Source organism: Andrena cerasifolii, chromosome 12 (genome assembly GCF_050908995.1).
Source record: "Andrena cerasifolii isolate SP2316 chromosome 12, iyAndCera1_principal, whole genome shotgun sequence".
In the NCBI taxonomy this organism is placed as follows: Eukaryota; Metazoa; Arthropoda; class Insecta; order Hymenoptera; family Andrenidae; genus Andrena; species Andrena cerasifolii.
This window is the reverse complement of record NC_135129.1, coordinates 8,878,190-8,893,571: the sequence shown is the minus strand read 5'-3', so window position 1 is coordinate 8,893,571 and position 15,382 is coordinate 8,878,190. Positions and strand designations below refer to the sequence as shown.

The following is a 15,382-nucleotide window of genomic DNA, read 5'->3' as shown; positions in this document are numbered from 1 at the left end:
TGCTCCACTGCTCCAAATTTCTTTTATTATTTGAATTTTCTTTCACTCTATAAAAGGAGACGAATGAAATGATTTTAATAAATACCAATTCTCAATTTTCATAATTGAGAATTATATTAAAGAGTTATAAATAAACTAAATATCGACCGTAAAACTTAACAACAATGGTATCGGCGCACTGGATCGGTCGGATTAAAACAATTATTATTTTAATAAATTAAGATAATACATCAAAGCTATTTTGCAATTAATTAATTATATATATTAGTTTCCTACGTTTCGATCTTAGTTTAGATCATCTTCAAGGAAAGTTAAAAACATATATAAAATACTGCGTGTGCTATTGAAAATAAGTCACCGTACTGTAGACTGTATATCCTTTAATTTTGAATTTTGGGGGTTTTAGATATGTTTATAACTGTCAACGGAATTCACCCCTTCTTCACCTTCTAAAAGCAGATGTGTTGTTCGCGGTTTACCTTAGTCTTATTCCAACCGACTCGCGAGTCACACGTTGTGCCAGAGCACGGTGACTAATTTTCAATAGCACACGCAGTATTTTATATATGTTTTTAACTTTCCTTGAAGATGATCTAAACCAAGATCGAAACGTCGGAAACTAATATATATAATTAACTAATTGCAAAATAGCTTTGATGTATTATCTTAATTTATTAAAATAATAATTCTTTTAATCTGAAAATATTGTATCATAGGGCCGCGCAGGCATACTTTCTTTGCCCGAAAATTAAGCATTCTTTATGAATTTCTTTTCTGTGAAAAGCTAGAAAGATGGGGTTTGTTGCGAATGAAAAATGAAAAAAAGCAGCTGGAGCGGGGCTGGAGCAAGTATTTCGATGTCGGAGCGGAGCAGATACAAAAATTGGTCTGCTCCAATGCATTAGTCTTCGAAGCCTCCCCCGCCCCGAGTTATTGCAGCACGGTAAAGCGTTACCGATCGCACGAGTCCACCGTAGCCGCGATCGAGAGGAGGCGAAGATCCGCGGGAATCGCCGGCTACGCGGTTAATCGCGAGTATGGATTAATCGCTGCCAGTTAAGCGCTGATAAGCGAACCGGGGGACGTGATCTGCGGTGGTAAACGGTGGTCGGTAAGCACGGAGCGACGGTAAGAGATGGCAGGTGCACTCGCCTAGGCCCGGAGGAAATCAATATGAAGAGGACGGAGGGGTAGGGGGGTTGAGGTGCGTCGAAGCATCCCCATGAGAGGCAGCCACGCGAAGCCAGGCACACCGATATAGCGGTCGAGCTGTGACAAAAATCCCTGGAAAATGTCATAGTCCCGGGTGCCGAGCGTAGTTCTCTCCTCGAACCTTCTGTCCACCCTTCTCTATTTCTGCCGTCCTGGAGCCCCTTCGGAGCCAGTTCGCGCCCGATATAGCCGAATCAATATTTAAAGTGACAGTGCGGTGATTACGCGATCCTGCCGGGCAAGATGTCGGTGAAGGTGAGTGTTGCGAGTGAAAATAGAGGCGACGGGGTTGCCGAAGGGGGGTGGATCCGTTTAACGAAGGACGATAATCCACGACCCCGAGCTGGCTTATTATTTCATCCAGGCCCGCGTGCAAGTGTCATCGCGCGTGCTTTCTCGCGAGCTCCGCGCTCGTTATGCAATGCAATAATGTTACAGATGATCGGTCTCGTTAGCGCACTATTTAGAATAAGCGGTCCCGCGACAAGTACCTACGCGGTGACTACTGAATGTCAGGCCATTCGCGAGGAACGTATCCTGCATCCGAGCCGCGTCGGGAATCGCACCGGAGCCCGGGATAATCCAATTAGAGGAAGGTTCGTTGCACGCGTCCAGGCCTCCGGATAGCAAGTACTCCTTGCCCAACGTTCGCCGCGGACCGCGCGCTGAAATACGAGTCTCTAATGATAAACGAGCTAGGAATCCGTGTCGCGTTGACGATGCCCAGGCAGCCGCGATTTATCAGCCACTTCGGGCGCTTATCACTGCCAACCGAGGGGGCGAAACGAATCATTCGGAGCTGCGATTGCTTCGGAACGCTGCTGTGGTTCGAGCTGCTCCGTATCTTTCTGACAATTTCCTTTGAACCACTACATAGGTATCGCGGAACGAAAGAGTATCGGGCAGAGAGCATTTTAATTGTATTAACGGCGCCGTAAGTATCCGTTTCCTGGCGGAACGGCCGCGGGCCAAGCGGGCAGCTTGATTGCACACGCGTGCGCTTGCTCGAGAGGATCCTCGTGCGTGCACGCGTGCGGGCCGGGCGCCCCGCAGTGTCCCACGCGAGCTTCGCCACGCTTCTCGTAATTCCTGAGCGTTCCAGAGGACCCCTCGGCTGCAGCCGATCCTCGGATAGTCGGTTAGTCAACAACCTGTTAAGCTAATTAATATCGAAACGTGCCGCGGTTTAATAGAACTCTGCGAATTCTCTTTTCGCGCGGAGAGATAGAGAAACGGAGAGCTGAAGCGAGAGCGGGAAGGAGCAGCAACGGGGAAAGAAACCGGCGGCGTTATCAGAGCAGCGAAAAAGCTTCCTCCACCCCTCGCCGTTGTAGTATCGGTACATTGGCGGAGCGTAATCTCGCGCGATACGCGAATTCCGCTTGTCAGTCCATCGCGCCGCTCCGCCGCGTGTCGTCGAGTCGCTAGCAACTTGTCCCCTCGCGTTTTGAATTTCGGTCGGAGCCTAAAGGATTGTCCTTCTGCGGCGACGTGTGCGTGACAATGTTATTTGCGCGGTCCGAGAGGTCCGAGCGACCCTGGTATTCGCTTTGCCGTGACGGCGGCTCGAGGGTACGTATTTTTAGTTTGGTCTAAAAACGTGTCACCGGCCGCGGCAATTCCGCCGTCAGTATTTCCACGTTGCAGCGAACGCGAGGCTCGCGAGGCACGTCCGGGGCGCGAGGCGCGTGAAAACTTCGATCGCTCTTCGCTCCAATCGCCCGAGCATTCCATCCAATCTGTGCTCTTTCGAGGAAATGGTCAGGCAAAAACGCTGCTTCGTGCCGCGCGTTGACGTCCGCGCGGTTTTGCGTCATCGCGGAGAGCCGGCGACGAGCTAGCCGCCTCTGAATTGATACGATTTTACGCCATAAAGCGGGCCGCGAAGGAGGGCAGAGGCTCGGCGTTCTGAGCTGCGATGGAGACGAGAGGCACCGTCGCGCGGTTCCAGCTGTTAAGGATATTATCTCTCGTAACGTCAGTGACGATATCGTCGGAGATAACTTCCGTATTGGAACCGCGATTCTGGTACCGCGCCGCGGGACAGTTTTACGAGCTACGAATTTCATTATCTTGCGTTGCAGCCACTTATTTAATTGCCGGAGCGTCGACGGTGCTTGTTAGAGCATTGGAAAAAAAAGGCGCCGGTTATTCTAACGCATCTGTGCGATAATGCTCGGTCGTTTTTCCCCGCAGATGATGATGTACAAGCAGGCAGAGTTCGAAGACGAGGACAGCAGCAGCATCGGCTCCGTGGCTCTGAACAGCGAGGGCATCAGCACATCTGCGACGCACATACGGTATCGTTCGGTACGTTTCATCTGCTCCTGGTTCCCGTAGAGATTAGGCAGCCTTAGGAGCTGCAGGCTCTCGCAGTTGAATCTTGTTACTGGCGCGTGTAATTTCGGGCAGACGCAATTGGCGCGGTTAGATCCGACTGCGAGCAATAGGGTGATCTTAGCAATAAGACATAAAGTGCACAGTCGTAAAATTCTAACACGCTTGAACGACCCTAGCCGCGATACAGTCTTTGCTTCGTGCAGGGGACGTCGCTGTGGAGAGCGAGAAGCGCGCTAGAGAGATGTCTCTTTATCATTTGCGCCGGCCTCTTGTTGATGGTCGTGATGCTGTCGATAGTGATTAGCAGCAAGAACGGCTGGAACGAGGCGCAGATACTCCACATGTCTTCTCACGGGGAAGGTACGTGGGTGGTTCATGGAATTTCACGCAGTAGGGTAAAGCAGCCGAATATGGTGATCTCTCCTAATATGAGACCCCAGCTTATCTCAGCTACAGAACTCTTGGATGTCATAGCGATGATATTTCTTTACCAGCTAACCGTGTATTTGTTGTTTTGTCATTCTACGTTGAACGGCTGAAAAATTAAGGTGTTTGTACAGATTTTTCTCTCAGCAAATGCAACATAACTTCGACTTAACTTCGAGGCTGCTTAATAGTTATTATTTCCGAATATGAGACCCGTGAAAGTTCAACTGATGAGAGTGAAGAAGAAATTGTTCTGAATGATGAAAGTGATTAGGAAAGAGAATTATTCTTTATTCTTCAGATGTGCTAGGTGAGCAATGGGACTGCGGTAGTGAAGAAATAGATTTCACACGCTGAATTTATAAAAACAATAAAGAGAAAGTAAGTTTCAGGAAAACACAAACTGGGTCTCCATTTGAATGACTTCCATTTTTATTTTATTACGAAGAAACCGAATCTTTGTTAATTATAACAAAGATTATACCAAAGATTCGGTCTCTTCATAATAAAATAAAAACGGAAGTCATTCAAATAGGCAGATAAAAAAATAGGTTCCTAATATGAGACCCAGTTTGTGTGTTTCCTGAAAATTACTTCCTCTTTCTTGTTTTTATAAATTCGGCTAGTGTATTAACTTTTCAGCAGGTTGCTAAAGAATACATATTCTACTTTTAAAGCGCGTACCGAATTTTAATAAAATTGTTCCTAGTCGAGAGTTATGCTGTTTTTAAGAAATGGACCCCATATTCGTCTACTTTACCCTATTACGCGTAGACAAAGGGTGGATTTTGAGAGTTGGCGTCTCTGAGCGTGCCCTTTCCTTCGAACCATCATCAAATATTTTAATTCAAAAGACTTGAGGCAACTGTAAAATTAATTCTATACGACAACTCGCTTGCGAGTCGTCGCTAATTTGCTAGATGAAAAGACAGTGAATTGTTTTCAAACCTTCTTCAATTTCATTCGCCCAAAATTTGTCGCCCTATATACAAAATCCACCCCTGCGTAGTCACCGCTAGAAGAATCCTCGAGTCGACTCCACCAGCGAACATTCATTCCCATATTTCTCCCCAGACGGTTCGCACTGTTTAACGGAGCACTGCGTGACAGTGGCAGCGTCCATCATAAATAGCATAGATCGTTCGGTGGATCCGTGCGACAATTTCTACGAGTACGCTTGCGGCGGATGGATCAAGAAGAATCCTATTCCGGACGGGAACAGCATGTGGGGTACGTTCGGCAAACTCGAGCAGGACAATCAGCTGGTGGTGAAGAACGTTCTCGGTAATTGGCCAGTAGAATCTAGAAACGTGCGAGCCGCAACAATCGCAGAGATAAACCGAACGACTGTTTCTGCCTGGAACAGAGAAACCATTCAGCGAGATGAAGTCGAAGGCCGAGAGGAAGACGAAGTATTACTTCTTGTCCTGCATGGACGGGAACGACACCGTGGAGACGCTCGGCTCGAGGCCTATGCTGGACCTGCTGGACACCGTCGGCGGCTGGAACGTTTCCGGGAGATTCAATCTGACCGCGTGGTCGTTGCAGAACAGCATGCATATTCTGCAAAACGTTTACAACATGGACGGTTTGTTTACATGGGCGGTGAACGAGGACGATCGAAATAGTACCAGGCATATTATACAAGTAAGCTACCGCGGCGAAGAGATCCTAGGAGAATCCGTTCCGCGGCCTTGACGCATCATCGCCTAACGAAAAGCGTTTATTTTCAAGATCGACCAGGGAGGCTTGACGCTGCCAACCGCCGACAATTACCTGAACGTCACCGAGCACGGCAAGGTGCTGGTGGCCTATCTGGAGTACATGACGAAGGTAGAACAGCGACGACAGTCTAACCCGCGATCTCCGTGCACGGTTCACCGAGTACAGGTGCTGGTACACGTTTCCAGATCGGCGTGCTGCTAGGTGGCGAGGAGAATTCTACCAAGAAGCAGATGCAGGACGTGATAGAGTTCGAGACCAAGCTGGCGGAGATCATGACGCCCCCGGAGGAGCGCAGGGACGAGGAGAAGCTTTACAACTTGATGTCGCTGGGCGAACTTCAGCGTAAAGCACCATTCGTAAGCAGTGATCTCCACACGCAGGACGCCTGTCGCTGGCGCGTAGCATTCTATAACTGCCACGCTTTAATTCCAGATGTCCTGGCTGGACTACTTTCAAAACGCGACGCGCCTAGTCAACAAGAAGGTCAACACCAAGACGATGATCGTGAATTTCGCGCCGGAATACTTCGTCAAGCTGTCGAAGCTTGTGCTGGAGTACAACAAGACGGACGATGGGAAAGTGTAAGTTGAATCGCCCGGTGGACACTTCTCCACATTGTCACACCTTTTCCTTCGATCCGCAGGGTATTGAACAACTATCTGGTCTGGCAAACCGTGAGGTCCCTGACAGCATTCTTGTCCAAGCCTTTCCGCGACGCTTATAAGGGTCTGAGGAAGGCGCTGATGGGTTCCGAAGGGCGCGAGGAACAGTGGCGTTACTGCGTCAGCGACACCAGCAACGCGCTGGGCTTCGCGATCGGCGCGATGTTCGTCAGAGAGGTTTTCCACGGGAAGAGCAAACCTATGGTTAGTTCTGATGGCCGTGAAGATCGGGACTTTGACTTCTAAGATATATGTATATCGGTTCTAGGCGGAGGAGATGATCGATCAAGTGCGCAGAGCTTTCACGAAGAACTTGAAGAACCTCGACTGGATGGACGCGGAGACCAGGAGGGCCGCCGAGGAAAAGGCAAACGCTATCACCGACATGATTGGCTTTCCCGATTTCATTTTGAACCCCAGCGAGCTCGACGAGCGCTACAGAGACTTGCTGATCAAGCAGAACGAGTACTTCCAGAATAACATACGCGTGAACAAGTACAACCTGCGGAAGAATCTGGAGAAGCTCGACAAGCCCGTGAACAAGACCACTTGGATCATGACGCCGCCGACGGTGAACGCTTACTACAGGCCTACCAAGAATCAGATGGTGTTCCCCGCTGGTATTCTGCAGAGTCCGTTCTACGACATGCAGAACCCTATTAGCTTGAATTTCGGCGGTATAGGGGTCGTGATGGGGCACGAATTGACTCACGCGTTCGACGATCAAGGTACGTCGACGGTTTTACTAAGGCGAGGCTTGTCTTCGGACGATGAGGTATTCGTGATTTTCAGGGAGGGAGTACGATTTACATGGGAACTTGAATCAGTGGTGGAACAACGCCACGATAGACAGGTTCAAAAATAGAACGGAGTGTTTCGTAGAGCAGTACAACAGCTTCGAGATACACGGCCGGCGCGTGAACGGGCGGCAGACTTTGGGTAATGCATCGATTGATTTATATCGTGGTCCGCGTATGCGGATCTCGAGGCTAATCGAATTCATTCGTAGGAGAGAACATTGCGGACAACGGAGGCCTGAAAGCAGCGTATCACGCGTACGTGACGACGCCGAAAACCTACAAGGATCAGCTGCCGTTGCCGGGTCTAAATTTGACGCACCGTCAGCTTTTCTTCCTGAACTTCGCTCAGGTAAATGCCGGGATACCCACGGATAATTTAATATTCGAATATTTAAGTATTCGAATTCTACGAATAAACTTCGAGTATTTAAGTATTCGAATACTATTCGAATAATATTTAAGTATTCGAATACTATTCGAATAATATTTAAGTATTCAAATACTATTCGAATAATACTTAAGTTTTCGAATAATATTTAAGTTTTCGAATACTATTCGAATAATATTTAGGTATTCGAATACTATTCGAATAATATTTAAGTATTCGACTAATATTTAAGTATTTGAATGCTATTCGAATAATATTTAAGTTTTCGAATACTATTCGAATAATATTTAAGTATTCGAATACGATTCGAATAATATTTAAGTATTCGAATACTATTCGAATAATATTTAAGTATTCGAATACTATTCGAATAGTATGGTGTGCGAATACTTAAATATTCAAATAGTATTTGAATACTTAAATATTCAAATAGCATTATAATACTTAAATATTCGAATAGTATTTGGATACTTGGATATTCGAATTACATTCGCCAACTAATCGAGCAACTAAAGTATTCGAATATTCGAATACCGAAAAATTCGACGAATAGTCCCAGCCCTACCACAGAACACCTGTCTCTGCTCGCGATACTTTAACGAAGGGGCCCGCTTTAAATTCCCGCCCACAGGTATGGTGCTCGGCCGTAACGTCCGAGGCAATAGCTCTGCAAATCGAGAAGGATTCTCACTGTCCACCGAAGTACAGGGTGATGGGGCCTCTCTCGAATCTGCTGGAATTCTCCGCGGAGTTCAACTGCCCGAAAGGCTCTCGGATGAATCCGATCCACAAGTGCGAGGTGTGGTAACGTGCCATCTCCCTAGGATGCGCGACGACGCAGCGATTCGTTCGACCGGATGTTCGTGATGTCGCGAGCAAGTCGTCGTAGCTTCTGCCTGTCCGGCCACAGAGGATCTCTCACCTTTCGTTTCATTCGTACGGTCGTCGAGTTGTCCCATAGCGGATGAAATGCCGGTCGATCGGCCGGGAGAGTGAATCTCCACTCGCGATTAGCGGTCCCAAGCTGACACTTACGCGGGACCTCGCGCAAAAGCGATCGCGCTTGTTGGAAAGGCGTCGCGACGAGTCTTATTTCTACGCCGCGATTTTATCCGGAACGGTTCAGTACTTCCACTTGTTAGATCCCCGATGTATGATACAGCCGAGGAACCCGGCGAGGTCACTCGGAGCCCGAGCGAGACGTGCAATCCTGAATGTTTGCAACGAACTACAGAGGTGCAATTTTATACCGATCCAGGTCTGAGATTTCGAATAATTCACGGTGCAGGCTCCTGTGCGTTCGATATCTCGATTCTTCGAACAGTTGGAACAGTCGACAGAATGCCCGCTGCGCGTGTGAAGGCACGGAGGCACTAGGACCATTATAAATTATATATACATATATATATATATATATTAATTACTCTTCTTATACAGCTACTTTAATGCGCTCCAGAGCGACAGTTTTCCCCCCGACTATAAGTTCACCGTGGTTCATCGCGATCGAGGCAATTACTCAGCGAACCGACCGACATTGCGCCGTAAGCGAGGGCACGGTTTTCATAAGCGACATGTGATTTTTCACTTTTATACTTGAGAAGCAGTATTATTGGATTGTCAGTCGATTCGTTCCTACGGAGAAGCGAAACAAAATTCCCGCGAACGTTCGCGCTTCCGGGCCGCACGTGCAACGATGATTATTTTTCAAAGCCCGCGCGCGACTGGGCACTTCCGAGAGGGTGCTCGAATCTTTTCTGCGCCACAGTATACTACTTTGTTATAGGTCAGCGGGAAGAAGTGGAAGTCGAGGAGATAAGAAGGGTATGGTGGAATTTAGTGAGAGGATGCATGTACTTATTCGGATGGGTGGTTTTTACTTTGTTCCGCTCGAGAGGATTCTCAGCGATCCCGATGAGCCGCGGCGATCGTGAACGTGGTGCCGTAATTTCTGCAGGCAGGATCTAGCGTTAAGCTTAAGAAATTTAATTTTATATGTAAGCTACGGGCTAGTTAGAAGCGGAATTAGTACGTTAACCTAGGGGACGCGATTTCACGCACTACAGATGTTGAGAACAAGATATTTTTCAATGTGCTTGAGTGTATAATTTCTGTCTCGCGGAAACTCGATACGCGAGCGAATCAAAAAGCTTTCCTTTCAATTCGCTAGGAGATATACGAGATGATTCTAGACACCTAGGCTAAATTTATTATCCAATTTAAGGGATTATTTGTACAAAACGATGCCGACGGTAGTTCCCCACGCGTGCACACCCGAGATCTTTTAATCAAACGATTGTAAAAATAAAGAGTCAAGTCCGCGGGGTCAGTGTGCATCGCACTCCGGCGCGCAAAAGTCGGCGCGCCGCGATCCAACACGTCTTTCGAAATAAGTACACCGTAAACCGATACGTCTGTTAACAATACGCCGCGAATCTTTGTTTATCATTGTTTCGAGGTACCGTTAAGTGTATAGCTGTAATAGATGGAAAGCGATTGCCGCTGGTGTTGTATAGTTTAAGCGCGCAAAAACGTCCGAGTGGTTCTTTTTGTAATTCTTTTACGAGGAATGGGAAGAGATATTTACAGCGACTCTCTCCTTTATGCGTGTTATATTTGTGAACAAGCAACGCTGGAATGCTAGAGGCCGATAAAGCTGTTTCGTGCGTCGAGCGAGTAGCCTTTAGAATTGCGACAATTATTTCGATTGCGAACAGTAATATTATACATTATTCGAGATATTTATGAATGACGCACGTGTAAATTAAATAAAGAACGAATTCAATAACGATAGGGTGACTTTATCAATTGCAGGGCAGTAGAGCGCGGAAAGGGCCACTTTTTTTCTTCTCTCTCCTTTGCCGAAACACGTCGCGAAGAAGACGAGCAGAAAGATGGATCATTAAAGGGTTAAATCACCTTGGCCAGGTCGAGAAATATCGCATCTTTGGGAATTTCTTTCGAAGTGACAGAAGCACTTTTATCGATAAAAATTTTTCAACGAGGATAGACACATCTCGGGAATAATATATACAATTGTTTTTTCGAATATCAAAACATTACGAAAACTTTAAATGTGCTTTTCTCGTTGTTGGTCGGACGATAGAGAATACATTTAAGAACATCTGTGCAAAATTGTATAAAAATCCATAGAGTTTTACTCAAATTACAGCATACACCGTTTCGGAAAACATGGTTTCGAGAAAAACGCATTAAAAGTTCCCGGAATGTTTTGATATTTGAGTAAAAAATTGTATATATTATTCAAGGATGTGTCTGTCTTCGTTGAAAAATTTTGATCGATAAAAGTGCTTCTGTCACTTCGAAAGAAATTCCCAAAGTTGCGATATTTCTTGACCTGGCCACGGTGGTGTAACTCCTTAAAAGCATGGTTCCTTTACCTTGGATCGATGTGAGATCATGCACGCAGAGCGCTATTTTTGGCCGGCTGCTTCTGTACTTGTAGCTTGTACCAAATGTTTTCGAAAGCGCAGATAAAGCCGCTGAATAGGGCCATGTAGATCAATCCCAGGAGTAGTAAATGAACATGAGCGTACTCGACTGGTTGAAACGTTGAGCGATTCACTTCCGAGCTCTGGATTCCCTTTGGCATCCACTTCTTCTCCAGGTACTTCAATATCCCAGCCGAATGCAGTCGCATCAGGCTAAGAGATCAGAATTCAGCTTCGCGAAGTCTCTTACAATGATTCTGCAGGGGTAAATAGAAATCGCTCACTAGACGTCTATCAGGTGTCGATGCTCGGCGAACCTGGCATGCAGGAACGAGATCCTGAGACTCCAGTAGTGGTCTGGCGTTTGAACGATGCGACAAGCCTGCTGAACTCGCTGATAAATCGGTAGAAACACATCTGGAACTTCTACGTAAGCGAGGCCGGGTTCGCAAAGCTGGGAACCCAACGTGCTGATATTCCTCATGTCTGGGCAGTTTCTATTGATCAGATTTCTCCATTCCCTCTTTACCTCGCCTTTCGGCGATCCATTCTAGAAAACACAGAGGAATGCACAGGCGCGAACATTTCCCTTTGAGCTTTCAACTTAGCAATAATTTAGCTACCACCGTGAAGTGAATATAGGCACTGCTGTCGTTCCGCACGCAAAGGGAGTGCGTCCGCTTTTGCAGTGCGTCCTCCAGGCTCGCCAAAGGAACAGAGTTCCCGCGTATCGCTAGGTAAGAGGTGAGCGTGCTGCTGAACCCCCCGGACAGCAACAGTCCCGTTATTAAATGCGATAAAACGATCAGCCGAAGTGGCCAGGATACGGGGATCTTCTGGCATCCTGATCGAACACGGTTCAACTGTTAAAGGAGCCCTCGAGCGCCGCCGCAACTCTTTACCTTGGCCACTCAAGGTGCCGAGAACGAGGAGCAGGCTGAAGGACGCCGAGGAGAACTCTTGGTCGTTCTCCGCGTAATTCGCCCGTGTGATTCTTTTCAGGTAATGCACAGCTACGATTGTAGCGGCGGTGCCCAAGACGAAGATCAGGATGGTCAGCCACAGTCCCCGGCTGAAGACGCTAGTGTACCACTGGTGCAACACCCTCGTGCCGTCGGACTGGACGAACAGAGCGTACCTAGGATGACGTACGATAACATGCGGTGAGAATTTTCAGTGAGTGCCTCTGGAAATGTCGCTGGCTTAAAATACTGCTGTTCAACAAGGTTGATGAAATATCGCAAATGCATGGTTCTATAAATTAGGGATGGCTTACGAGATGGTCGTAATCGGGGTGCTATAAGTGTAATAACCGGAGGTGTCGGAATAAATCACCGTGGGCACCAGTAGTGCGTGAGCCTGTCCATTCATCAGCGTCTGGCTGGCCGACGGTCCCGCTTTTCGGTAAATCGTCCTGCATTTTCCACGAAGAAACGCCTTTATTACGGTGCACGCACCAATCCGCCACTATTCTCTCTTCCCTTCCGCCAACACCCGCTTTCCCCGCTGGTACTATACTTATACCTGTCTAGACGAATGAATCATGCGAGTATTTTGACCCACCGGCGTGTGGGTGGTACACGGAAAATTAGTCAAATTCCTCGTACGGTCTTCTAACGCGTACGCACGCAAATCATCCCGACGCGACGCCCGCCGTGAAATTCGACTGAATGGAGCGACGTAACAGGTGTAAAAAGCGGTGGGCTCGGTGCGCAGGAAATGTCGTTTCCCTGGAGTCGGGATCCCGCGATGCTGAGGAGTCTTGGGCACCTTTCATTTAAGGGGTCAGTCCACTGTGAAGTACGTGAAAAATTGTCATTTTTTTTAGGATTTATTTTTTAGTAAACGAAACGTCCAACTTAAAGAATGTTTTGTCTACTTATTAATACACTTATTGACAGTATAAAAGAATCTGTTTTACATTTTTAACTGTTTTTTTTTTAAATATATATCGCACTGATGTGAGCGCCTTGAGAAAGCGATGTAGTACTTGTGCAGGTGATTCTGGACGAACGACGCACTTGGAACAAAAAATTCGAAGTGTGTTGTACTCATTATGAGTGTGGTTATCGCCGGAACCAGGATTATTTTTACTGATAAAAAATTAACGAAATGCTGGAGGTTTGAAGCTTAAGTGTCGAAATACGGGGAAGTTTTCAATCATTTTGTCCTGTAAAAAGTATGAAATGCTTAATCAAAAAAGGTTCCCGTGGTCCCGGCCATAGCCACTGCTGTGCTGAATAACGTGTAAAAATTTCAGACTGATTGGTCAAATAGTTTTTTAGCAATCTCCTGCACCAGTTGAAAAATATTGTTTTGATATAATCGCGTTTAAAATTTTGAAACAAATTAAAAAAATTCTTTTAATTTTTTTTTGGATAATATAAGAGTAGCTTAATAAATACCAGAAAGATTTATTGCATTATATGTTTTATCTACGGAGAAAAAAATCTATAATAGCTTAAGTTTTCAAACCGTCACAGTGGACCCCTTAAACAGGACAGGGAGGAATAAAAATGACATTTTCCTGTGCACCAATTCGATGGAGAAAGGGAGGAGATAAGAGGGGTGGTTCTAATGTCTGTCTTCATCTAATATCTGTATTGATTTTCGAAGGTATCGATGCGTACTTGAACCCTAATACTTCTTCCAGAATTGTCCATATGTCTCCTATGAACCCAGTCACTCCGGTATTATTCGAGTTCCTCAAAATGTACGGATGCATCTAGAAAACAGTAATACTGTAGTTCCACAGAGATTACAACCAGTGATTCCCGACATTATTACTTTCATATTTTTTATCTACTGTAGAAATGTAGTTTAATAAATACAGAAAAATTTATTCCATTACTATAATTATTTTCGTCGCAATAAATTCCTGAAAATCGCTGAATTTATTCGCGCTAACCGGAATGAGCCTTTAAGGCCCCTTACTTTATACGGGGGTGGGGGGTGGCAGGTTATTTGAATATTATAAATGGGGGTGGCGGCTGAAAAAAGGTTGGGAAACCATGTAACGATTACACTGAAGTTTTTGTTCGCTCACGGTATCTGCAGCGACGATAATGGTCCTCCCCCGCAAGTCGTTTGCCATTTTCACGCTGCAGACAGCGGTCCCGTTCAATTTCACAGCTTGGATTTCCTCGAATTCGTGCGTGCGGCGGCTCCATCGCCAAACGTGCCCCGGTATCGTGCGAAGGATGCCCCTCTCTTCGCCATTCTTCAGAAATCGGATACACGTTTCCGCCGCGGTGAACGCTAACAGTGTCTACGAAATTCGTATTTATTTTAAAACGTCACTTTCGCCGAGATTCTCTCTGCGATAAAACTACTGCTTACCGTCAGGAAAACGATGTTCATGTTGCCCCGAGCGTTCCCGTACTACACGCGCGTTCCGAGGTTCCGAAGAATGGAACTTCTCGAATAATGGCGTGACTAAGCACGCGCCTTTCATATGTCGCGACTGACAGCTCTGGCTGGGGATAGACGAGCTATTAATTATGCATTTTACTGTTAATAGAAAAGCGCGACGAAATATTCGTGGTGAGAATGCAAGAAGCACCGATTTAAATGAAAACTTTCCATGGTCGTTTGAGACAGGACAGTTTCTCGCGTTTCCTGCGATGCATAAGTTTTCGCTGTTTGAGTGATGATATACATGAACGAACGACTGGTGAAAGTCGGGATATTGGTTACAGTCGGTAAAGTAAATTTTCTGCTAGTATCTCCAAAAACTATTGATCCAAAAAGCTTAGTCCCCTAACGAGAATATAAAATTTTAGATGATCTTGGCAAATTTATACACTTGCTGAATATTTCCGTCTAATTTTTTACCTGTATTTAAGATTTCGAAGCCAACGGAAGTGTTCGAGTTGACGTGATGCGAAAGTGCCTAATGAAACATAACAGGGGAAGTAAGAGCTCCTCTGTGGAAAATATATAAAAGGAGAGCAGGTTTAATTCTATTTTTTTATCAGACGTTTAATAGATTTTGCAACTGCATATGGTAAGACAGTTTGGGGAAAGCGAGCGTGACCGGACATTAATCTCCGCGGAAGGACCAATCGCGTCGCGGTATGCGCGTCGGTAATGCGCGGTAGAAAAAGCAGAGCGTACGACGCATTGTTCGCGCGCGTTTTTCGATCGAGCAGCTAGTGGATCGGATTCATAAAAATTCCAGCTACGAATACCGAGAAAGTGCTACGGAGTGGCAAACGAACGGTGCGCAGCGTGCTGGAGGTGTTCGATACTGGAGCAACGATGGGGAGAAGAATTATTCACCGTGAGTAGATTTTGAGCACCGATTGCCTTCATAACCTAGAAATGTTCGCCGTCTCGTGCCGTCCAATCGATTCTGCCTCGAGATCCTGTTCCCCGATA

The 15,382-nt window shown here is 46.4% G+C and overlaps 2 protein-coding genes across 5 annotated transcripts; one reads left to right on the top strand and one right to left on the bottom strand.

The window, feature by feature from the left end:
• The first annotated feature begins 1,325 nt into the window (after positions 1–1,325).
• On the top strand, positions 1,326–10,341 carry Nep3 (M13 family metallopeptidase neprilysin 3). 4 transcript variants are annotated; one of them, XM_076823735.1, is made up of 13 exons: positions 1,326–1,467; positions 3,409–3,522; positions 3,756–3,912; positions 5,053–5,262; positions 5,345–5,625; positions 5,713–5,811; positions 5,889–6,059; positions 6,136–6,284; positions 6,347–6,569; positions 6,634–7,093; positions 7,158–7,304; positions 7,375–7,514; positions 8,185–10,341. In XM_076823735.1, the coding sequence occupies exons 1-13, from the start codon at positions 1,456–1,458 to the stop codon at positions 8,359–8,361; spliced, it is 2,340 nt and encodes a 779-aa protein (XP_076679850.1). In that variant the 5' UTR covers positions 1,326–1,455; the 3' UTR covers positions 8,362–10,341. The 4 variants fall into 4 exon arrangements, with proteins under 4 accessions (XP_076679850.1, XP_076679849.1, XP_076679848.1 ...); XM_076823734.1 differs by having other exon boundaries at positions 3,729–3,912; XM_076823733.1 differs by lacking the exon at positions 1,326–1,467 and adding an exon at positions 2,632–2,784.
• A 132-nt stretch (positions 10,342–10,473) lies between these two features.
• LOC143375031 (uncharacterized) lies at positions 10,474–14,641 on the bottom strand. Its single transcript, XM_076823736.1, has 8 exons — positions 14,342–14,641; positions 14,049–14,270; positions 13,633–13,727; positions 12,279–12,416; positions 11,905–12,140; positions 11,626–11,846; positions 11,287–11,552; positions 10,474–11,215 (listed from the first exon to the last, which is right to left on the bottom strand). Exons 1-8 carry the CDS (start codon positions 14,360–14,362, stop codon positions 10,969–10,971), a joined length of 1,446 nt encoding a protein of 481 aa, XP_076679851.1. The 5' UTR covers positions 14,363–14,641; the 3' UTR covers positions 10,474–10,968.
• Between the last annotated feature and the right edge of the window lie 741 nt (positions 14,642–15,382).